This window comes from Rhyacophila brunnea, unplaced genomic scaffold, assembly GCF_057557595.1.
Source record: "Rhyacophila brunnea isolate RB1 unplaced genomic scaffold, BYU_Rbru_1.0 scaffold_32, whole genome shotgun sequence".
Lineage (NCBI taxonomy): Eukaryota > Metazoa > Arthropoda > Insecta > Trichoptera > Rhyacophilidae > Rhyacophila > Rhyacophila brunnea.
In genome coordinates, this window is record NW_028232985.1 from 1,464,662 (window position 1) to 1,490,497 (window position 25,836).

At 25.1% G+C, this 25,836-nt stretch overlaps 1 protein-coding gene across 1 annotated transcript in view; it reads right to left on the reverse strand.

The window, feature by feature from the left end:
• Positions 1 to 2,536: 2,536 nt before the first annotated feature.
• The window catches only part of LOC147067691 (ubiquitin-like), a 48,210-nt gene continuing 24,910 nt past the window's right edge, over positions 2,537 to 25,836 (reverse strand). Inside the window, exon 2 of the mRNA XM_085953444.1 lies at positions 2,537 to 2,542. Coding sequence (XP_085809570.1) covers positions 2,537 to 2,542 — 6 coding nt within the window. The remainder of the gene's footprint in view (positions 2,543 to 25,836) is intronic.

A 25,836-nucleotide genomic window follows, 5' to 3' on the forward strand; every position in this document is an offset into this window, starting at 1 on the left:
AGCATATACTACCGGTAATTTTTGGTACTAGATAATATTTTTTTAAAGATATATTAATAGACAATCTAAAGTTTTTTTCATTATAAAATTCATACTAAAATGTGTATTTAGCAGAATAGTAAACATTTAATGCATTTAAAATTTATATATCCAATTTCTTGATATTTTTTTTATTTTTATATTGCCAAATTATTCGATATAGGCGAATTTTTAAAATAAATTTTCATTAAAATATTCAATAGTTTATTCAACAGTATACAGGATTAGGAAAACCATTGAGCTAATAGGTCTTGAAAAAAGAGAGGTATCGAAGAAGATGTAAGGGAAGAGGGGATACCCAAGTATATAAATATAATGTGTGCACAGGAAAACCATTGAGCTAATAGGTCTTGAAAATGGTGAGGTATCGAAGAAGATGTAAGGGAAGAGGGGATACCCAAGTATATAAATATAATGTGTGCACAGGAAAACCATTGAGCAAATAGGTCTTGAAAAAAGAGAGGTATCGAAGAAGATGTAAGGGAAGAGGGGATACCCAAGTATATTAAATATTGTTTGAGCACAGGAAAACCATTGAGCAAATAGGTCTTGAAAAAAGAAGAGGTAATGAATGAAATTTAAGAAAGAGGGTATACCCAAATGTGTAAATATAATGTGTGCCAGGAAAACTATTGAGCTAATAGGTCTTGAAAAAAGAGAGGTATCGAAGAAGATGTAAGAGAAGAGGGGATACCTAAATATATTAAATATTGTTTGAGCACAGGAAAACCATTGAGCAAATAGGTCTTGAAAAAAGAAGAGGTAATGAATGAAATGTAAGAAAGAGAGTATACACAAGTGTGTAAATATAATGTGTGCACAGGAAAACTATTTAGGTAGAAGGTCTTGAAAAAGAGAGGTATCGAAGAAGATGTAAGAGAAGAGGGGATACCTAAATATATTAAATATTGTTTGAGCACAGGAAAACCATTGAGCAAATAGGTCTTGAAAAAAGAAGAGGTAATGAATGAAATGTAAGAAAGAGAGTATACACAAGTGTGTAAATATAATGTGTGCACAGGAAAACTATTTAGGTAGAAGGTCTTGAAAAAGAGAGGTATCGAAGAAGATGTAAGAGAAGAGGGGATACCTAAATATATTAAATATTGTTTGAGCACAGGAAAACCATTGAGCAAATAGGTCTTGAAAAAAGAAGAGGTAATGAATGAAATTTAAGAAAGAGGGTATACCCAAATGTGTAAATATAATGTGTGCCAGGAAAACTATTGAGCTAATAGGTCTTGAAAAAAGAGAGGTATCGAAGAAGATGTAAGAGAAGAGGGGATACCTAAATATATTAAATATTGTTTGAGCACAGGAAAACCATTGAGCAAATAGGTCTTGAAAAAAGAAGAGGTAATGAATGAAATGTAAGAAAGAGAGTATACACAAGTGTGTAAATATAATGTGTGCACAGGAAAACTATTTAGGTAGAAGGTCTTGAAAAAGAGAGGTATAGAAGAAGATGTAAGAGAAGAGGGGATACCTAAATATATTAAATATTGTTTGAGCACAGGAAAACCATTGAGCAAATAGGTCTTGAAAAAAGAAGAGGTAATGAATGAAATGTAAGAAAGAGGGTATACACAAGTGTGTAAATATAATGTGTGCACAGGTTATAAATCAAGTTAAGCTGGAAAAAAAAGGAAAAATTTTATACAAGAATTAACCCATGACTAAAAATGTTTTTTATTCACAGTGTAAAATTCCATCATTTATTCTAAACTAAAGGGGAAAATTAACAGCGTTAACCGCTCTTATCAGATCACCACTACGGAAAAATCCTTAGCATACCAATTTTTTTTGATTACATGCACTTACGTTCGAGAATCGAGTTAAGTCGTTATGGCGATACAATCAAGGGTATATTTTAGAGTATGCTATATTTTATTATGTATTTGCCTATTAGTTTAGCTGGATAAATACAGCTAGACGTTATTCTTTAGGTTTTTGGTAATTTATTAATTCCCTTGCGTGATAGGGCTGTAACCTTTGTTTATCATAATCCAAAATTCTAGATTATATTTGAAAAACTTACTCCAAACTACATTTATTTTCTAATTAATGATGGTTCAATGTATATTCATTGAAATTAAAATGTATTTCAAATTCATTTATAGGTTAATTTAGTTCTAGCTTTTTATAGTTGTTCAATCAAAGCTTTTGCTCTATATAATAGATTTGGCCGATACTTCTTTCCAACTCTACATGTTTACAACATTGCTCCAAATATATTCGTTAAAATTGAACACAAATTATTTATAGATGCTCTGGCGATTTCCTAGCTTTAAAACATATCTATAAAAAAATTATGCATTGTATTTAAATCATAAATAGTGTATATTAACCGTAAATTATTAAAATTCCATGAACTAACCATCAAAATATTTTCCCAAAGATTACAAATTGATATTTATTTAAAAAAATGGTTTTGATTGATGCAATTTAAACATAAATCTTTGCATTTTATATTTTTTTTTTGCATCAAACCTATTATTTACACCTGTAATCAAATATATATAAACTTATTAAAAATTAGTATTGGAAAATCATAGATAAAAAAGTTATTTTTATGTGCAAATATGTATTTTAATGAATTAATACAGACATATAAATGTCTTTGATTTATGAAATTTTATTTTTAATCCACCTAAACTAATATTTACTCCTTAGTCAAATATAAAAAATAAATAAATAAAACCACAAACTTGATGAAAATCTTTTGGATATAAATTAGTATTGTAATTCAGTTATACATAATTTTAAATATATTTTGAGAAAGAAATTATATTTTTAATACATCAAAGCTAATATTTGCTGCACCATGAGAAAATATATAAAATAATAGCATTATAAAGTATTTTCCTTCAAAACTGTTTTTTTATCAAAAAATTTGTCTTATAATGAATTAATATTTGATATTATTGTTTTTTATTCAAAATTTCATTTAGTAATAAAGCCCAACATTTATTCATCCAAACTAAAAAAAAGCATAAGTATCAACATTATAAAATCATTTTTCCAAACACGATTCTTTTTTTAAATTAAATTAAAATTGACCCTCTCTAAAAGAAAATGGAGCAATCCACGCAAATACTCAGGTCAACAAAGATAATACTATTTTTATCAATAGCAATACCATTAACAGTTTTCATATCTCCACGCCTAGTAAAGTATCTCTACTATGATTTCAAATTTCTCAAAACACTACAAATTCACCGCTTAATAACTGGATTATTCTTAACTACATTCGACATTAATATAATTTTTAGCCTATTAACACGATATCAAATTTGTTCAAACATAGAAAAATCCGATATCCAGCTTAAATCGATCGACGAGCGAGAAAATAGAAATAATAGACCACATGTACGAATATCAGACGAACTATTGTTTTTTACTATGACATTTATGATACCTCTTTTCTTTTCCAACATCATTCAGGAACTGACTACGTTTTCTGAATCGCTGAATATGGCATACATTAAGTTTTTTTGTAGTTGTATGCCAGTTGATTCGTTTATTAATTTCTTTGGATTTGATATTCGTGCTAAAACTTTTCCGTACTATTATTTTGCATGTGAACTCGTTATGACCAAAATGCAATCAAAATGCTATTATGGCTTTATTTATGCTGCATGCTATGTTCACTTAAGAAGAGAATATTGTACCGTTCCTGATTTTTTTGTTGACTTTATTGTGTATCTTGAAAATGAATACGACAAGTTTTATAGCGAATTTCATAGGCGTAGACGATTTGGAGGGCCTGGAAGACGCCTTCGAACTAAAAATTAGTAATAAACCAGTAAATTGCAAGATCAAAAATTAACATACTTATTTCTATATTTACTCATATTTATTATTGAATTTATATTATGTACCTAAATTTTAAAAATAAATCATGTCACTTAATTTTAAATATATCAAAAAAATATTGTATTCCTAAATTTAAAACATAACTATAAAAAAATAAATCATGCCGCTTAATCTTAAATATATCAGAAAAATATTGTATTCCTAAATTATAAAAATAAACAAAAAAATAAATCATTCACTTAATTTTAAATATAACAAAAAAATTATTGTATTCCTAAATTATAAAAATGATCAAAAAAATAAATCATTCACTTAATTTTAAATATATCAAAAAAATATATGTATTCCTAAATTTAAAACATAACAAAAAAAATATTGGGTCACTTATTTAAATATAAAAATATATATAATGCTGCAGGGTGGTATGGTTGAGTGGTTTACAAGTCGGACCCCAAAGTGAGGTGTCGCAGGTTCCACTTCCATCCACCCCACTAATTTCCGAATCAAATTTACTCTAAAGAAAAATACCCAAGGGGGCGGCCAGTGAACAATAAAAGATAAACCATAAAGCATCGACAAGCCATGAGAAATAGGAGGTTGCTGTGTAAGCCGTTGAACTTTGCCTCCAGAATGAAAAAGATCCCATACCGTTTAGCAAGGATATAGGTAAGTGTAGAGTGTGGTTGTAGCTTGTAACTCTTGGCGATGAACAGTAGACAGAAATTGATTCCCTCCACATAATGACTGCCGCCTATGAGAAAGGGCCCAATCTACGGTGCTTACGGGTGACAACGAGTACTGGGGGAGTTCCACAGAGAGACGCTGCAGTTAAGCAATAGTTCCTATTAGTATAAAGCGAACTTCCTAAAAAGTAATAGAAGTAAAACATAAATAAATAAAGTAAATTCGATTAGAATTTAAATGCTGCATAATTTTGTTTATAAACAAAAAATTTATCGTTCCCCTTGCCTAAATACAAACAACAATCTATTGTGCTCCTTGTCATAACATAGAATTAATGGACACAAAATGCCTCAAGTCGTATATTAAGGAATATGAATGCCAACTTAAACGGAAGTATCTGCACAAACAATGACATTGAGAAAAACACTTGAATTTATAAGTCTTAGACAAAAATGTATTAAGTAGGAACAATGAGCTTGAAAAGAGCGTGCTGAAAATTTGTAATATAGAGCAATCTAAAGTTTTACACAAGCAAACATCAAAAATTAAAAGAAAAATTAGCCCAATAAATAAAAGTTCATTATATTGCGTTGCTATATCTTAAGTATAAACAAAAAATATAATCCCCCTTGGTAAATAATAAACAATAAAAAAGGGATAATATAAAACACTTGAATTAATAAGTCTTTAAATCTGGAATAAAAAATACACAGGGAATCTTGTTTTAAAAAAGTATAAACATGATGCACATAATATATAAACATTTTTTGCGCTTGAAAAACCTTTGAATATAAGATTACCCCAAAAAATGTTTATTTTTATTGTATTTACGTTTCTTAATTCATATTTTTTTTATTACTAAAACGTGATTGGGCGAGTGCAAATATTGCAAAACTTCTTAATGCATCTTTTGATATCTTCCCCTGATCTATCCTCATCATTGATATTTCTTTTCTTCAATAATTTGGGTCAAAGTGTTTCTGAAGAGTTTGAGATTGCTGAATACGCCTAATATATCTGATATTTATGACACCTTAAAATATTTTAATACGATTCGTCAACCTCAATCCCAATTCATAGCACATGGTATAGTTTTTGTTTAGATTTGTAAGTTAACCTGATGAATCTGCCAAAATTGATGCATCTAATATTTTTTATTATAGACTACAATTAATTTTTAAGGCTAGTTATACTAGCTACACCAAAGGTAAAAAAAAATCTATTCTATTAATAAGGAAAAACCGGTCCATTTTGTTTACTTAATAAATCTGTTATATTTCAGTATAACAACTATCATCACATATAGATATTTTAGCTGATTTTTGTACTGTGTGGGCTCGGATGTTTTTGGGTTTCTTTGAGTAAGTAACGACATCTAGCAATGTAATTGTATCACTCCATAAATAATAATATAATCATTATAAATAATTTAGAGAACTAAATTTCCTACACTATAGAATTTTTATGGTTTTATTGTATTTATATACCGGATTAAGGAAGTTATCCTAAAATACCACAACGTTTTTGAAAAATAAATAATTTTTATCGATTTTGTTTAATTAATCGAAAATATATATAATAATAATCGATTATGTAAAATGAAATTCAAATAAATCTGAGCTTCAGATAAAGTAAGACTCTACTCGCCTTCGTTCACGTTGGGATGTAGAAAACTTTAATAAGATGTATAAAAAAGAAGCTTAAGGTATATAATTAAAAGATTAAGATAAAATAGAACATGAAATTACACAAAATGAAACCTTAGTAGGGATTAAAAACCGCGATTATTTATGCTGAATTGAAAACCAATACTAATTTATGAATAAAATCTAACATAAATTGTATTTAAAATCAGTAAGAAATTGAATTTTTATATAAAATATCAGTTATTTCGTGTAAGAATGATATTTTCTTGTGTTGAAATTCCCCAAAACCATATAAACATGTACCTTGCAGAAGGAATAGAATGAAATTCTGAAAGATCTAAAAACTTAATAACACTTATCCCATAGAAAATTTTAAATAATTTTGTTATAAACACTTACTCTGTAGGGAAAAAACAATAATAATGAAAGATCTCTCACTAAACACTTATCTTGTAGAAGAAAAATAAAATATCTTGAAAGGTTAAAAAACACAATAAACACTTACCTTGTAGAAGAATAAAATATATATTGTAAGATCTAAAAACGCAATAAACACTTATCCTTTAGATGAAAAATAATGTAACTTGAAAGATATAAAAACCCTAAAAACATATTCCTTAAAGAATAAAAGAAAATTAATTGTATTATATCTAAGCACGGCTTATAGAAAAACATAAATTTTATATTTATAACAATTATATGTATTTACTAAAAGATGACCAGACTCGTTTTTTAAGATCATTTATCTTATTTATAAAAATTAATTTTAACTTTTGTTATTCAGAAAATAGAGCATGCATCTTAATTCCTGACAGAAATCCTGAACTTTCTTTAGTATGTACTCATGTTTCTGAATCACATTAATCTTGGAGTGATTAATTGTTTGATGTCCTGCGAACTCTTTTTAAAGATCGCTATAACATTTCCACAATCAGAATAGATAATATAATCCTTATTCACATTTTTATTATGTTTATTCAACAATATAATTTTATTCCGGTCATCAACAACAGCTAACCGCACCTTAACCCTTCCAAAACGTTCAATCATACCAAAAAAGCATACTTTATAAACTGATTATCTTTTATAATATTTTCTCTCTATAAATTTACTTGCCTTATTATAGTATCTCTGCTTTAGAACCCATCGCTTCTATTTATTTTGATATCTTAAATAAAACCAGCAATAATATCTTCATAAGCATCCATACACTCTTTCTACCCATCTTAAAAACATATTTTATTAATTAAAACATACTTTTTTGCGCGAATAGCTCCAGCATATGGCTAATCCATATTTTATTTAATCAGGGCTTGGTATTTACATATTTTTAGCATACGGAATATCTAAAATCACATAATTTTTTTAGAACTATGATTCTAGGACCTTTAAAATTTATTATAATTTTCGTGGCACGTATTTTGCACTTTTTTTATAAATATTCAATTAAATTCACTTGGTTGGCATATTTTATGAAGAATTCAAAGTAAATATAAATTTAAATATCCAGAATACATAAAATATACATTGTAGAATACTCAAACATTATTTGTGCACATCAAAAAAAAATATTTTGATGTTTGATTATATAAAGCAGAGAAGATAATATTGTCTTTCTCCTCTATAATTTTGAATATAAATAAATCGATTGATATGTTCTAAAAGTATCTTGTTATAGTGTATTTAAGTGAATATTAAGCTTATTAAAGCAACATATATAGAGCAATTCTCAAATCGAGAAAAAAATGTACAAAAGACCAGTATAAAATTAAAAAAGAAAGCACAAAAAATATTTAAAATAATCAAAGTAAGCGAATCAGAATCTATATATTAGAAATAATTAAAGAGGAAATCGATTATTTGTTTTTTTATATTAATTTCATGCCACACACTGTTTTATTTACTTTTTAAGTGTGTTTTTTTATATTAATTTCATGCCACACACACTGTTTTATTTACTTTTTAAGTGTATTTTTCCGTTTCTATACAATCCAATGAAGAAGAAATGCAGTGATACAACATCAAATTAATATAAATTGGAAATTTCCTTAAATTAAATAGATAACAATTATAAATATAATAATATTATAAGGGTATCGAGAATATCAGTTATATATCAAAGGGGTGTAATATAAGTGAAAATAAATTATTCATTTATCATTAATATCAATTAATATAAAATATTCGTGCATTCCATATGGTTTTTAGGGAAATTCACGAGAAAAACAGAAGGTTTATGGTATAATTAATGATATGTATATGTTATTTAACCAATATAAGATTTTTGTAATATTAAAAATAAGAAGTCCCCATTTTTTTAATAATATATTCAAATTCTTAGAATGTATATTTAAAATATTCTATCTTTATAATATTGTAAAATATGACACAAAGAAAATAAAATTGCAACTAGAAAAACAGTTTTTCAAATATAAAAAGCCACAAAAAATAACCATCCTAGATATCCGATTCAATAAAGCCACATTAATAATTTATGTTCATATTATAAAATGGGTGGCCGAGTGATTCCCCACACTATTTTTGAATATACTGATTCGGCTTTTTAAATGAATTAAATGGCTTACAATATGTGTATTAAAAAATAAGAAGCTTTATTGCGATAGTCTACCAAGCGAAGCCAATAAACCATTTTATTTATGATTCTATCGAGTAATATAACAATAGACCGAAAAATTACAGATAAAAGAAAACCAAATAAAATGTGAATTTTAGGAAATATATTTGTGCCATTTCTTTTCTAACTTTAAATAAAGGTAAACCTGTCTAGCTTTTTTATCTAAAATTTATGAGTTAAGTTTATTTTTATCATTTTATCTATTTTGACGTGGTTATTCCGTTGGGAATATTTCACAACACCATGATACATCTTTTGTGATCTCCCCCTGATATATTTCATCAACTGATCTTCTTCACTCAAATGTGATGAGTTCAAGTGTCTTGCGTTTTTATCGAATAAATGGAATTTTAAGCAATTGACCCCAAATTTAAAAGAAAAGAACTATCACGATGTTTGAAAAAGAAGATGACTGTAGCGATTTAAAAGTGAATGTCTTAGAAACAGTACCAAATAATAGCGATAAAGGGGAAGAATCGTCTGTAAATATCGAAGATTCCATTCGAGCTCCAAATAATGAAATTGACATTCAGAATGAAGATGAAATGTCTGAAAATATATTAATAGCACAACCCAATAATTCAACAAAAGATCCCAACCTAATTTTGGAAAATGTATGTGAATCAAACAAATCAGAAGAAATAAATAAAGAAAAAATATGTGATACTGATGAGAAATCGGATGAAGATAGCGATATCACAAAATTAAACGAAATTCAAAAAGAATTATCGTGTAAAAATACCTTTAATGATTCAAACTCAATTGTAGTTAAAAATCTTGATTTGAAAACAACAAAACAAGATATTATTTCATTATTTAAGTCTTGTGGAAAAATAGAAAGAATAAATTTTGTTGTTAATAAAAAGAATAAGAATCATAAAAATACTATTTTGGCTAATGTGGAATTTGCAAAGAAAACTAGTTCTAATCTTGCTTTAACGCTGAATGAAACCGTGCTTAAAGGTAAAAAAATTTTCATTAATAGAAAGAAGATTAAAAGGTCCAATAGTGGTAGAAGAAATGTTTAATCGTTCTGTAAATAAACAGTTTCTGTAAAATTGGTATCTTTTTTTAAAAATAATATACCCATTTTTATATTACTTTTTTTATTTTTTATAGGAAAATTAATAGATCCAATGAATTATCATGTTGTTGATTTTATCAGTTAGTCTCGTTGAATTAATTTTTAACAAATTAACATTGTAATTTTAAGAATAATAAAAATGCAATTATTAAAGGTATACAGTGCATAAAATCAACCACATGGTAAATATTCATGGCATCTATTTATTTTCATATAAAAAATAAGATGAAAATAAAATCAGAGGTAAATATATATATTTATAGGAAAAATCAAGTAAATAAAATATCTTCTACTAGCGATCAATATATATGCTTGCCTAAAAAATTCATTAAATTACATCAGAAATAAATTATATATAAATGAATAGATATTACATAAATACCTTTAAAATTATACTTTCACAATTTTTATTCATTTTTTAAGAATTCGCCGCCTTTTTATTGTTATATTTCTTTCACATGATACAAATAATAATATTTATGCCTATAAAATTTTGCTGGACTAACCAGATTTATTTGTGCATGATAAAAAGAAAAATACGATCTCTTTGATGATAATACGAATAAGAATTAACGATAACCTAACCAATGTTGAAAATGTGAAACTGTAAAAATGCAATTTATTGACAAACGAACTCATATTCATCTATAAATACAGAACAAAAATAGCATTATATGCCAAAACATGGGATGACATGGTCACAAAATACCATAAGCCATATATTAAGGAACCGGGTATGCCGCTAGAATTCGAAGCATATGCACAAACAATAGTATTAGAAAATACTTGAATACATAAATATTGAGCGTAGAAGATATTTTGAGAAAGACAGTAGAGATGGTTTGATTGAAAATAGTATGCACAGAAAATCTGTAATATACAGCAATCCACGGTTTTCGCAAGCAAACATGAAATTTTTTTAAAAATTAGCCATTAGTTGAATAATAAAAAAATATTTACGTCAAAATCTAGGATAACTAAAGATAAAAGCCATCAGTATGTAATCAACACTATTAATAAATCAAAAGCCATGTATCTTAATTTTTTATTACGAATTCTTAACCAATAAACCTTTTCTTAAGTACGATAAAAATTAATAATTCAAATTTTCTTTTTTTTTGTAAAAGAGGAATTTAAGACAATTTAAATTCACTGGTTGTTGAATTCGATGCACTAAATCTTTTTGACAAGTTATGGTAAGGATAGTGTATATTGATTAAAAAAATATTAAACAAGATATTGTATTTATTCTTGCTGAGATGGAATTTATGTAGTATAAAAAGGTTTCATCGTCATTGTTTTCTTTTCTTTTTTTCATCTACATCCTGATTCTATAAAAAAATATCTCTGGTATTTTTTTATAATATAACAGAGCTGGTTTTTTGACTAAACTCATCGAAATATCTATTTTTTTGGATTAAATATATAATTTATATTTACAGGTGAGAGGAGAAGATAACCGAAAGTATAAATAAGCTGTGCGCGCAGAGAATTACGCAACTTGTGCACAAGAACAAAACTAAAGTATAACTATAAAATAACCCTGTAAAAAAAAATTCCTATATTTAAGGGTTATTTTGATATGTAATTTTAGATTTCTTCTTTAAGCACAACGCAATTTTTATATGGATCTGATCCTATCTATCCTATATACTAAATCCTCTTCTCTTTTCAAGACCTATTAGTTCAAGGGTTTTCTTCAATCCTATATTTTTGTATAAATATTTTTATTTATGGGTTAATTTTGGTATTGTAATTTTAGATTTTCTCTTCAAGCATAACGTGATTGATTTATCCTGGGTAAGTCATATCTATACTTTCAGCCATATCCTCTTCTCTTACATCTTACTCGATACCTCTTCATAGTCCAAGACTTTTAGTGTCTGGATTAAAGATAAAAAAATATTCATGGGCTAATTTGTTTTTAGCCATCTAAATTTGTTTGAACAAAACTTTAGATGACACCGTAGAGTAGACCATACTTATATTACTCTTTTCAATATCATCCTCTTTACAACCTTCCTACATGCATATCCACTTTTCAAGATTTATTAACACAAGTGTCTTGTTAAAACCCATTGTGTGTGGGTTTTAACTCTACTCATCTTGGAATTCTCAAAAAGAGTGGCCAATATAACTTATTATGCAAGCAAAATTAATTTACGATGATTCGGAACAAAATTAGACATTAAAAGAGTAAATTAAATTTTATTGTGAATATTTTATTTATCAATTGCGTTTAATAACAATATCTTTGATTTTAATTTTTAAAAAATAACAAGAAGAATATAACAAATATAAACTAAAACTATAGGATAGCCAACAATAAACTTCTTATCACATAATTCAAGATATCCACAAAAAACAACACTAGCAACATAACTACTCCAAGACAATGATGCAATAGCCAAAGGAACTTTAATAAAAGGAAAAAATATATTGATAAAAGAAAAAAGAACAATCGGCAAGAACGAATAACCCAGAACACTAAAGCATTTCGCAAGCTCAACCTTTTTAGCATTTGTTTTTAAAACATTTAACAAGAAACAAACCATGACACTGGAAAATATCGTGATGAAATATACATAGCCAAAATGAACCTTTCCATTAAATAGTAAACAAATGCAGTATAGGATCATAAATAACGCAGGTCCAGCAACATCGGATCTTTCTACTTGAATGTGGGGGTTTAATACCATCTTTGTTTCGTTATAGATCGTTTGAAAGTCTATTCCAAGTTCTTGGAGCAATGGTTCGTCTGTTGGAAGTCTTCCGATTATTGCTGATTTGAAATCTATTCTATCAATATAAATATCATGAAAATCCGACATGTTCATTTTTAAAATAGGGCTGGAATTTTAATAATTTTATGCGGATTAAAAATAGAATATGCAAGAAGCATATTATTTATTACTACTGCAGACGATATTATAAAAGTTAGCAGTACTTTAAAAAATATATGAAAATATTTTAAACACAAGAATAAAAATTCTATCATTTAAAAAAAGGAATCAAATACAACATTTTAAACACATGCAACACACTAAATCATTACAAAAACTAAATTTGACCTAAACAACCACGCAAATATTTTAAACATACGCATTTAATGATCAATACAAAAAAATATAATATATTTAATGCTCCGTGTGCTAAATTCTATATTACTCACCCAAAAAGCGAATAAATCGATAAAAAGCTTAAAATATATTTAATTACGGATACTAAAACCTTAATTATCTCGTTTTTATTAATAATTTATCTTGCTAAAAATAATTTTACCTTATTTTTTGTTCTGCCCAGAATGGAACACAGATTTTTATACCAGTCCAATATTATTCAATTGATATCGAATGAAAATCGTCTCGTAATCCTTAAATCTACTGAATAATAAATAGTTTTGATTTTAAAGAAACATCCATAGACAACGTTGAAATCCTTTTCAGTGGTCAGAATAAATTATTATGTTCTAAGTTGTGCCGGAAACATTTATTATTTTTTGATTCCTTTTTTTATTATTTATAATCCTAACTAACTTTATTCTTTTTTTTTACTAGCCATCTCCAACATTCCGAGAAGAAAAATACCCCCCTGAATGGACCTTATGCTTTCTAAACTTAATTTCATCTATTTAAATCACATCTCCTTCACCACTTATTTGATTAAATTTTCTATAATACTTTGGGCTGCTATTTTTGTAATTCTATCAATATTTCACATGCTCCTTATTCATCAATTTTTAAAGTTCATATACATAAATTTTTTTTGAGCTTTTTGTATTCACATTGTAATTATTATAAGAATGTTAATCTAGCCTTATATGAGATTTTTTTTCCATAAAATTATAGCTATTTTAGTTTTCACACCTCAGACAAACTACTCGATTCTCGTCACACCCCCAAATTTTATATTCACAACAACAATATTTGTAATTCTTTTTTCTTTGTATGCTTATTATTTAAAAAATAAATCACATTTATTCATGTTTTAGTCTTTTGTGTTACATCAAAATAAAAGGTAAAAAAAGTGAATATCCCAAAATGGCAGTTAACACACGATCAGCTTTTATTACAAAATAATATTCTCATCGATAGGTATATCTAAAACAATTAAATTTATATCCTTGATATTTTTTTTTACTCTTGAAATTTTTTAAAAAGTAGATCTCATCAAAAGCTATACAACATTCTTATTACTCAGAAGCACCAAAAATCGACTCGGTAATTGTAAAAAAAAGAAGGAATTACATGATATATTCGAATAAGAAGTACCAACACGTTATTATATTTTTTTGTATTTTTAGATGCGATTAAATTACCTACACCAATTTACCAAGATAAGATATAAAAAGGTATTTAGACATTTTTTATTTGCATCGAAAAGTAACTTTTTATGTATTTTTATATTAAAAAGTTGTAAGCTCATTTATTTATGAATTTTATGAATATAATAATATTTTTAGTCTGTATCTTCACTGTTAAGAATAATAATTTAGATTTTTTTTTAATTATGATGCAATATAATCACTATTTTTTTCTGCTATGGGTTAATGACATCGTCGAATTCTAATCATAATAACTAAATTTTATTTTATCTTTTGTATACAAAGGAATTTTTGGCTCGTTATATTCCTAAAATATTTATAACGATACCGAAGAAACATATTTCATGTATTAATACGATAAAAAATACTTGTGATGATGAAAAAAATTATTTAATGACCTTTAAAAACAAATAAGTATAATACTAAAAAGATCAATATTTTGTTGAAATTCCTGTTTGCTTCTATTTTTAAATGATAATTTTTAAAATTTTCAAAATTCAAGGTACACCAGAAATATTTTATAGACGAATTTATGATAAAAAAATTTAGGAATGTTTTAATATGAATATAAATAACATAAAAAATTAAAACCCTATAAAAATCGAGAATATATTATAAAAAACCTTTCGGAATATCCTATACATAACAAAATACAATACATATCTCGGATTCTACTTCATATTGTTAAGAAAAAATTGGGGAAAATCTTTTCTATCTTTTTAAATAACCAAGAACAATGAAGTGGCTCAAATTTATTTACGACCTCATTTAAAAAGCTTTTTAAATACTAAAAGTTTTTGGTGTTTACTTTTGGTTCTTACGATAAAGTTTTAAGCGATCTATAATTTTTTCTAATAAATAAATATTTAATCCTATATAACGATAATTGTCGCTTTTTTAGTAAAAAAAGACATTGTCAATAACTTTTTAGGGTTATTTTTGATAAATCGCTTCTTTTTATCACGTAAATTTTTTTAAATCAATTATATTCGTCTCTTATATCCTAGTTTTTGATAACTAGAACTCATATCCATCGATGATATATAATATAATGGGAAATAAATGGATAAAATCAACTCTATTATTTCCTGGGATAGCATAGCTTATACTCTTTAAATTTTTTTAAAGTTACCTATATTATTAATCACAGAAAATCCAAGTGTATAGCTGCATTTTTCAAATAAAAAAATTAGGAAGACATATGTGAAACGTTTAGGGAATCTTCAAGACAAAATTCAAAAATATCTCTAACAAAATGAGAAAAATGTATTTAATTTATATTGTGTTTAAGGATAATTGTTTTATATGTTGAAAACATATATAAAAAAATATTTATAAAACCAAAAATACTGTACAATACTTTCTTTGGCGCAAAATAAAGCGAATACGATAAAAATTTATTATATAACACCTTTAAAAAACTTTCAAATAAAACACGCTACATTTTTTTTAAGTTTTATTTTAAAAAAGATCATGTTTAAAAGCCGATCTTAAAGTTAATAATTATTTATATTTATGGGTTAAGTTTTTTATATAAATTTTATCGTTTGAGACGTATTCAACCCGTTGAAAACATTGAACAACTCTTTAATACATCTTTTGACACCCTTTTCTAATCTATCTTCATTAACTGCTCTTCATCTCTCAAATAAGATGTGTTCAAGTGTCTTGCCTGATCTAAAAGTAATTTAAATTATATAAAAATTATAGCATAAAAATATTATCATTAAACAGTACTTTCTTTTTTCACATCTTTCAATTATTGATATATAATAGATCAAAGAATGCATAGGCTAGATTTATCACATGATATAATGATTAAAAATTTCAAACCGTCTGTATTTTTTTTAATATTTACAAAATATCAAATCTTAAATATGATCATTCCGAATATTTTCTGCATAAATTCAATGCAAAAGTTTTATATTCAAATTAAATAATGAATTAATTCAAATCCAATTGCAAACTATTTATTTTTATACTCTTATATGGTTATAATAAATTAATAAGATTTTATCTATTCTTAGCAATTGAATACGGATAATTTTATTTTATATGTTTAATAATAATGCAGAAAACAATTTTTTTCCCAAACTACTCGATAGCTAGTAAAAACGATGTACAAACGTAAATTTATCTTTTGCATTACAAATTATAATAATTTAAAGATAATTTACACTTACTCAATACATAAGAAATTGGGCGTGAATACATATATATACATACATTCAATAGTTCAAATAAATAAATAAAACGAACTGATTTACATTGGTTTTACTTCAGATTTCGTCTTAATATAGTATACAATTTTATTATTCCTTGCTAATTTTTTTTTTGTATTTTTATTTATAATATGCAATTATTTTTTCCTAGTTGAGAAAAAAAATTAGCGATATTTACGATCAATTTTGAAATGATTTTTGACGGAAGAAATATGGTTAAATGGGCTTATATGAGAATATTTTTTCAAAGATATAAAAAATATATTTTATGAATCTTAAAAAGATATTCGCGCTGAAAAAAATAAAGTTTTTCTACGAATTTCGGCAGTAGAAACTTGTTTTTATTAGCCCAGAAGTGTATTTTAGAACTTTATCTCGCGAATAACTCTAAAAAACCAATAAAATACAAAAAGGTAAAAAATTATAAGCATTTAATTTATGCATTGATCTGGTGGTTAAAAAAACTATGCAGCAAAAAAATTGTATATTAAAATTTGATAATTTTTATTTCTTTAATAAATTGATAATGTTGAATAATAAAAAGAAACTGCTTTTATAGACGTTTTAAACTTAAATAATGCAAAGTTATGGCATTACTGACAGTTAAAAACATTAAAGAGGATATAATTTTACATTTAAATGACGGAGAAGACAGTTTTAATTAATCTTTGATCACTTTTTAGATGTACAACATATAATATGGGATGTTTATATATATACTTTGTGTGTTACCTATGTCTAATATTTAAAAGCTGCGATTTATTCATTCCCCAAATTTTACATTTTTTTAATAATGAATAAACCTTATATAAATACTATACCAATTTTAGAAAATTCAAGGACAAATCGTATGCTTTTTTTATTATGTAATACATATTATATATATATATTTTTAATTTTTATCTCTTTACGTTACTGACTATTCTTATAAAAAATTCTTTTGATTCTTGTAAAATTCTATATATCATTTACAATTCGTATTTTTTTATTTTTAATGTTGTATTATAATTCGTTGAAATTACATTAATCCTAGATGCCAAGTGCTGATATGTACTCGATTTAATTTTCATTTCATAATATATTATTTTTTGATTTGGTTCCTTATAATACTCGATCTATAGCATAAAATTTATGTCTTTTTAAAAATTCCCCATTTTTGTGTAAGCTTTTCAATAAAGCGATATTATTCGTAAATTTTAAAGCATTAAAGCCTTCTCAAATTTATATCTACTTTATTCATTTACAACGTAATAAGGTGTAAATAAAAAGCATGCAAAATACCTTTATTTTCAATGGTGTGATTACATGTTCGTTTTTTATTTACCATGTAATGTTTTTAGGACTAATTTAATTAGAAATAAAAAATAAGATCAGCTTAAATATAAACATCTAATGATTTTTAGAGCCAAATTTTGTTTCTTGTAGCTTCTTACCGTGTGATTTTTCTATATTTATATTTAAAATAGATAGACGAAGTGGAAACATGCATGTAAGCTCAAACACTATGCAAGACACCTGAGCAAATCATATTTGAGAGAAGAAGAGCAGTCGATTAAGATAAATTTGGAAAAGGTATAAAAAGATATATCAAGGAGCTGTGCAATATTTCCAATGGGCCATTCACGTCTAAAAAAAATAAAATTGATAAAAAGATACATAATTCATAAAAATTAAGATGTATGATTTCTATATTTACTTTAATTTAATTTACTTAGGCTACATTTTAATTCTGATTCGTCTAATGCATTAATATTATAAAAATTATAAGAAAAAATTAATTGTATGATGTAAAATCAATATAAATTCACAATGTTTTATTTTTTTGATTGTTACATTTGTATTTATAAAAACTCATACAAATAGCATCTTTTTTTGTATGTTTCTAGCATTGTGATATTTATAAAGTTCAAACTGTATTTTCTGATGAAAAACCGAATTATATTGATATTGGTAGGAAATTTATTTATGCTTTTCAGGAATTATGAATGTAATCAAAATTTTTATGTACCTAAATGGTCAGCTATAAAGCATAAGAACATATTATGCGATTAATGAGTTTCTTCTTCAAGCTTTAGTTATTTGCAGAATTTGTTAACCAACTATTCATAATTTCCTTATCAATATCTATATAAATTCGTTAATTTCAAACAAAAATAATTTTATTAACTGATCGAAGAAATTACTTAATCCTTTGTCATAACATAATTTTTACATAATATTTCAACTTATTATTAACATTCCCTCAATTAACAAGTTTGATAAAGTTTAATGATGAATCATGTTTTATCAGAACGAATTTGCAAAAAAATAGATAATATATGATTTCATAGGAACAAGTGAGATCAATGTCGGATTTTTATTCATGTAAAATTAAACCCTGTACGAAATATTTTTTCACATTATATGTTTTTAATTGATTCAAAATAAATATATTAATTGATTTTCAGTGATATTTAGCTTATATAAGCACCCCAAAAAATAAAACCCCATCTACAATAATTTTGACATAATAATTACTTGGATTCTATGATCCTGTATCATCCATTTTCATAACTTTATAAAAGGTGACTAAAGTGGTATATAAAAAAAATTACATAGTTCTACCTTTTAATATCATTGCTAAAAATTTTTGTTGATGCATATTAAAAATGTGTATACGAAGTAATCATACATAATATTAATATAAATGACAATTTTTAAGGTGGGTTTGAACCCATTTAAAAAATTATTTCTTAAAGAAAACACAACCAGCTTGCCATTAGACCAATTAACGATATTATAGATATATACATGGTTTAATATAAAAAAATCAACGGTCAACCATATAATAGATATTAAAGATCGTATTTTATGAATTCATATATTACGAGTATTTAAAAACTAGGATTATTATGGTTACTTATTGCTTTAGAACCATTTGAATAGCTCAAAACAACCAAAAGACGCAATAGTTATAATTCCAATCATATTTTTACAAAAATATCCTTGTTTTCTCTACAGTGATTTTTTTTGTTTTAATTTCATACTTTATCCTGTATTATTTCTACTAAGAGAACCTTTTTTTTTCAATTTTCTTCAATAAGTCAAGATAAAAATATCCGTTGTTTCCTATTTTAAAGATTTTTGCCCGTAAAAGATTTTGAATAAGACTTTATCATCTTGCCATTAGAATTTATGTAGATTTTTTGCCATTTTTAACTGTAAGAATGAAATATTATCTCACGCAACACCCTTTGTTCGATAACAAAAATCGAAAAGTTAATTCAAATATATAAAAAGATATTTAAATTCTGCTTCAGCGACTCATTAATAAATATTATTCTGGAATGCCTTAAATAAGACCCGTGTTTTGATAAAAATATAGACTTCAAATTAGTGATCCTCGTAATACGATAAGAAAAGAGCTGGTAAGAGTCCGCAAATATTTATTGAATAAAAGATTTATATAAAACAAGTTATGGTTATGCATATTAAGACAAAAGTAATAATTTCGAAATAAATATTTTTTCCATAAAATCTTGTGGGCAAAATAAAAAAACAAAAAGCAGGAGATAAACATAAAATCTGATTACCTATTGTCTGCTTTTGAGAATTTTTTTCGCATAAATTCTTCTGAACATATTTCTAAAATGTCAATTTTTTCTAATGATAGTACAATACGTCATAATTAATCACACAGATAATTCGTAAAAAAAGCATTTATAAGGTAATTATGCAGAATTTATGTTATACTCATCATATAATATACACATCATTCTCTAAAAATATAAATTCCTATAAACCAAGAATTTTTTTAGATAAATTGTATAAATATATATAAAATATATTTTTTTATATTAATTACAAGATATATTAGTACAAAAAAAAGAAGAAAATCTAGATATCATTGATAGAGTAAGAATTCAAAGTATCTATCTACCGAACAATATTAAAAAAATAATTTTAAAAAATATAATTCTAGGCAAAAATACCCTTATTTTACACCCGCGAAAAAATCTAACATCATATGTCATGCATGTGATCGTGTGGTCACCCGAAAGTGGTATATAAGATAGTTGTGGGTGTCAACAGAAGCTTAATTATATGGAAAAACAATAGCTAAGATAACTAAACTTAAATATATCAGCTATAACGCAGAAATGTGTTAATAAAGATCGTTAATAGAATTAAAATGAAAATCGTATAAAATACACCCTTTTTATTAAAAATGTAAATTTTTTCGAATAGAAAATAAAAGCAGAAAGAAAAATTCACCCTTAAATGAATATTTTATATGGTCCTATACCTATCTGTTTGTAAAATACCTTATTTCTTTTCTATCTTCATTATATTTTATTTTACTTAATGTTTTTATAATTTTGCATTATGTTTTTTCAATTTTTTATAAATTGTCATCTCCATTTATATTTTTTAAATTAGATTTTTCATATTTTATGATCTAGTAATTATTAGTCATTTATATAAGTTTAAAACAACAATTTTCGCTTCTCTAGACAATTAACAAAAAAATATATTTTAAATGTGTTTAAACAAAGTTTGACTGTTCAGATTATCAAAAGAGACAAATTTAAGATGCAAAATGCCAAAAGTCTGGCTAATAATAACATTTAGAATTTATACAAAGAAGTACTATAACACGGTTTAGCATAATACACAATTAAAGTGATTTGATTGTATGATAATCCAGTTCATTTGTGTTGTTTAAGTTAAAAAGTTATTTTATATATAAATCTATTAATTTTTTGCATTCTATGGTATAGTTGACACTTAAAATACATATGGAGTTTGGAATGTAACGGTTATACGTTAAATTAAATAACGTGTTCCTTTTTAGGAATATTGCTGAAATTTAATAATTGACACCTCAAAATTTATGTTTGATTTCCATGCAAAATAGAAAAAAGGTGAATGAAAAGATCAAATCCTATAATTTTATAATTTCGATTTGATTGATTTTACACACAAAAAAATAATGCAATTTATAGGCGGGTCTACATCATATTTTAGTTTTATTTTTACAAGATCCATGGTAAAATGGATAACTAATTATTAAGGATATATTCGAAAGGGGATTATTTTATAATTACCCAAAATGACCATTTGATATATTGAATCCATTCATAACTTTTTTTGCATAATCAATATAAAAATCATCAAGAAAACTTATATTATATTCTTATTTTATAGTTTAATTGTCCTAAATATAATAAGCAAAAGAAAATGTTTAAAACGAAAAGGTTATATATAGCAGATTTGGTATTCTCAAGACTTCATACGTTTTCTATTTTATTTTTTATGGTTACTAGTTTATATACATGAATTAGTAAATTTAAAAATTTTGTAGCTTATATTAATAATAGCAAAATTCTTTTTTTATCAACTTCCTGCTTTCTAGAAAAAAAATACAGTTTAATCATAAAATATCTCTTATTGTCATTTTAGAATTTAAATTTACTAAAAAAACTCGGCTAATGATAAAAATAAAAATTTAGAATCACTTGTTTATGGTTTTTAAACAAAATTATCGCATTGAATGGTTTATTTCTTATATTTTTAGTGATCTTTTATTATTAATTGTGTTATTCATAAAACTAATATCTTATCTTCAAAAAATACCCTTTTCATTTCGTAGTAATAACCAAAGCCTTCTTTTATTAAAGAAAGCGGCATTTAATAAAATTTTTTATACACATAAATTCTTTTACTAGTTTATACATGGAATTATAAAAATTCTATATTTCAAATTTAAATGTGATATAATAATGTCAAATCATCATAAATTATGGGTAAAAAATGCATAGTATTGATCTTTTCTAATTTTATTTTGATATTTTTATGATATTATACACTATTTCAGGGTTTTAAAACAAAAATTTTAGAAATTTTCCTATTCAAATTGATATTTGTTTCTATTTTTTATGTTGCATAAAGATACCATATTCACCAAAGACATATGCAACTTTTAATTATCTTCTTGATATGATGCTTAATGTTATTTTCTTTTCAAGCTATCACTTTGACCATTTTTTAGAAAGCTTGTTTTTGAAAAAACCTGGTGTATGATATCAGATCACAGCTAAAAACAAAAAAACATTTTCAAACAGCATTTTTTTGTAAAAAAATAGAAGGAAATGAATACTTATTTATTTTAAATGCATAATTATATAGTTAATATGGTCTTTGAAAGAATATTTTGTTCCTTTATTAATCAATAGCCTATTATTTAGAGAAACTTGTATCACTCCTGTTTGGAAAAACATGATAAACTAGCGCTACAGTTAAATTGACCTAAACAGCGTTATCAATATTTATAAGTTATTAAAGTTAAAGATTTTGTATATATGTTTTAAAGGCAAGTATAATTAGAAGTTTCTTCTTATATTAAATAAAAGATGGGGATTTTGCAAAGAGAAATAATTAGGTTTTTATGCAGATTATCTTCACTAGTTTACAGGTATATAGTATGTATTTTTATCATGCGAAGTTAAAAAGATACATTTTATGTTTCTAAAGAAACTACATACAGGTCAATTCTACATATCAGAATTAAGATAGACCACCCTATCTAGAAAAATTTTTGCATAGAAATTTGGTGGGTTATTGATAATCAAAAAACTTTGATCATTTATGGTTAATATGTTCTATAGGTAAAAAAAGAGTAATTCGCCAGAAAATAAAACCTTTTCTTATTTATTTTTTTTATTTTGGTTTTTACTGCAGTTAATATTAAATTATGCACATCTTTATGATTTTCATCGTATGTTGTTTATAATCATACGTGAGATAAAATTGTAATAAAAAGCTAAAATATTTTAATCTGTTCGATTTTAAGATATGTATAGAATCGCATTAAATGAAGAAAATCTATTTCTTAATGGCATCAAACTAATATTCGCATAGATTATTATTTTCGTGCAAGATTAGGTTATTGAAGTATAGAATAAGAGCAAGATTTTATACTTATCTTTCAAAACAAATACATAGTTTCTTCCAGCGTCAATTTTAATATTTTTCTAGCTTTTTTTCAATTAGCGTTCTTTCTGCAACTTACTAGTATTTTAATTATAAATTCAATACTAAACACCATCACTTGCAAATAAAAATTTCTTTGTTGATATAGACATATTATATCAAATCAAGCTTTTATATCGACGTCTTAAGGGCAACCAGAACATTGATATGATTTCAGTTACGAGACGTTAGTTTATAGGGTTTAAAAATTTGAAGCGAGAGTATATATTAAACAGTTATGAATTTACAGCTTAATAAGCGATGTTCTATTTTAGAAACATAGAAATTACACTTTAGAATTCGATAAAAAAATATTCATTTTTTATGTTCCCATCTATACCACTTTTAGTAAAATATATTACCCATAATTTTTTATTTATGGGTTAAGTTTCTTTTATTCAATTTCATGTATTGAGACGTATTCAGCACATTGAGAACATTGCACAACTCTTGATATATCTTTTGACACCTTCCCTAAATCTATCTCATCAACTGCTCTTCTTCTCTTAAATGTGATGAGTTCAAGTGTCTTGAAATATATTACCGTTATTAAATTTATATGTTCCAATATCATGTATATTTGATAATCCCAACTAAATTGACTTTTTTTCCCATAAATATCTATTATTTCGGATAAAATACATCTTCTAACATATTCCCGTATTATAAGTTGTATTTCGAATAAATAATCCACGCTTGTTATATATATTTTAAACTTTTAAGCTGATTTTTCAATGATTATTATATCAATATTTACTATTTGAAATAATACTTTTAGCTAAACAAAATCAATATTTCCACGTAACATTTGTAGAAATTAACCCTTTTTTGATACATATTATGAAGGTATACCAAGTGATCATTAATTTCTAGTTTTTAATCGTTTATTACATTCGTTTTCTTATATATAACATGATCCACAAATTGTGGCATAAATTCTTTGTTAGAGCATAAAACAGAAGCTTCTATCCAAACTTTTGCATTCTTAAAAATTATAAAAAATATTTTAAGCTATCTTTGTCTTTACAAATGTTGGTAACAGAAAAAAACTAGCATTTGTGTCATTTTCGCAAATAAATATTATCCTCAAAATGAAAATAAAGTATTATCAATATAATTACTTGTAGCGATTTCGTAAATTGCTCGTAATACCAAGTTTTATAATTTCATTTTTTATAATTGGTTGCATCTATATATATATTATGCTAGAATCATTATATATTAAGTTCTATTACTTCATATACTTCTTAAATAAAGTTTAATAGGTCAAAAAATGTAATTAAATATTTATTTTTTATAAAGCCGTTAACTTTTGTATTTGTATGTAATTACTGATAATTTTAAACATGACAAGCTTTCTTTAAATTTACTGTGATTTAGAGAGCATCTAATAATATAAAAATCATCTACAATTTTATGATACCCTTTTATTTCTTGTATTAATATAAAGTCAATTCTCGCGATTGAGGTATATTTTCGAATACACAAAACATTGATATTATACACATATGTTAAAATATATTTGCGGATTTGATGATTCTCATACAATATATATATAAAATGTGTGTGAACAATGGGCTTATGATAAATGAATTTTATTATTGTTTTAAATGTTATTTTGTTATGTATATCGTTTTTTTTATAAAATCGGTATAGTGTAATAAAAAAATTTTCTTGTCTTTATTTTGCTTTTTCGATGATTTTTTACAGAACGAACTTTTCATTACATGATAATTAACATTTTCCCAAAAACATTATTATAATACTTAAATTTCCACCATACAGAATTTCAGGCGATAAAATACTTATTTAAACAGCAGAGACAAAGTTATGAAGTTTTTAGAATTTAGCATTTTTCTATCATTATATCGATTTTACTATTTATCAGGATGTATTAGGGCATATTATTTATTCAATTATATTACAAAAGCTTTTATATATTTTTTTTTGCAAAATCTAGTTTTTTATATTCCGCTTAACACTCAAAATTTGTGTTGTTAGGGAATGAAATACAAACCTGATTTATGAAATTATTATGACTATCATATATTCTTTTTATTTTAACGGCGCTAAAATACTAAGTTATGGCAATAAAAAACGAGTTAAAAAATTTACTAACAAATACAATGTCACCATGAAAATTATCTGAAAATTTTTAGAAAAATCACTGGATTTTTATTGCGTTCATACTTAACATAAACAAAAATGACTATCTTTGTGTGCATTATGCCACATTTTTTATGAATTTAAATCATAGGTTTACTTGTGAATAGTATTCACTGTAAAATTGTTCAATAATTTCTGTTCACATAATATCGAATGAAAAAATTTGTTTTCATAAATTGTAGTAATATAAAACTGGGTCTGTGTGTTCG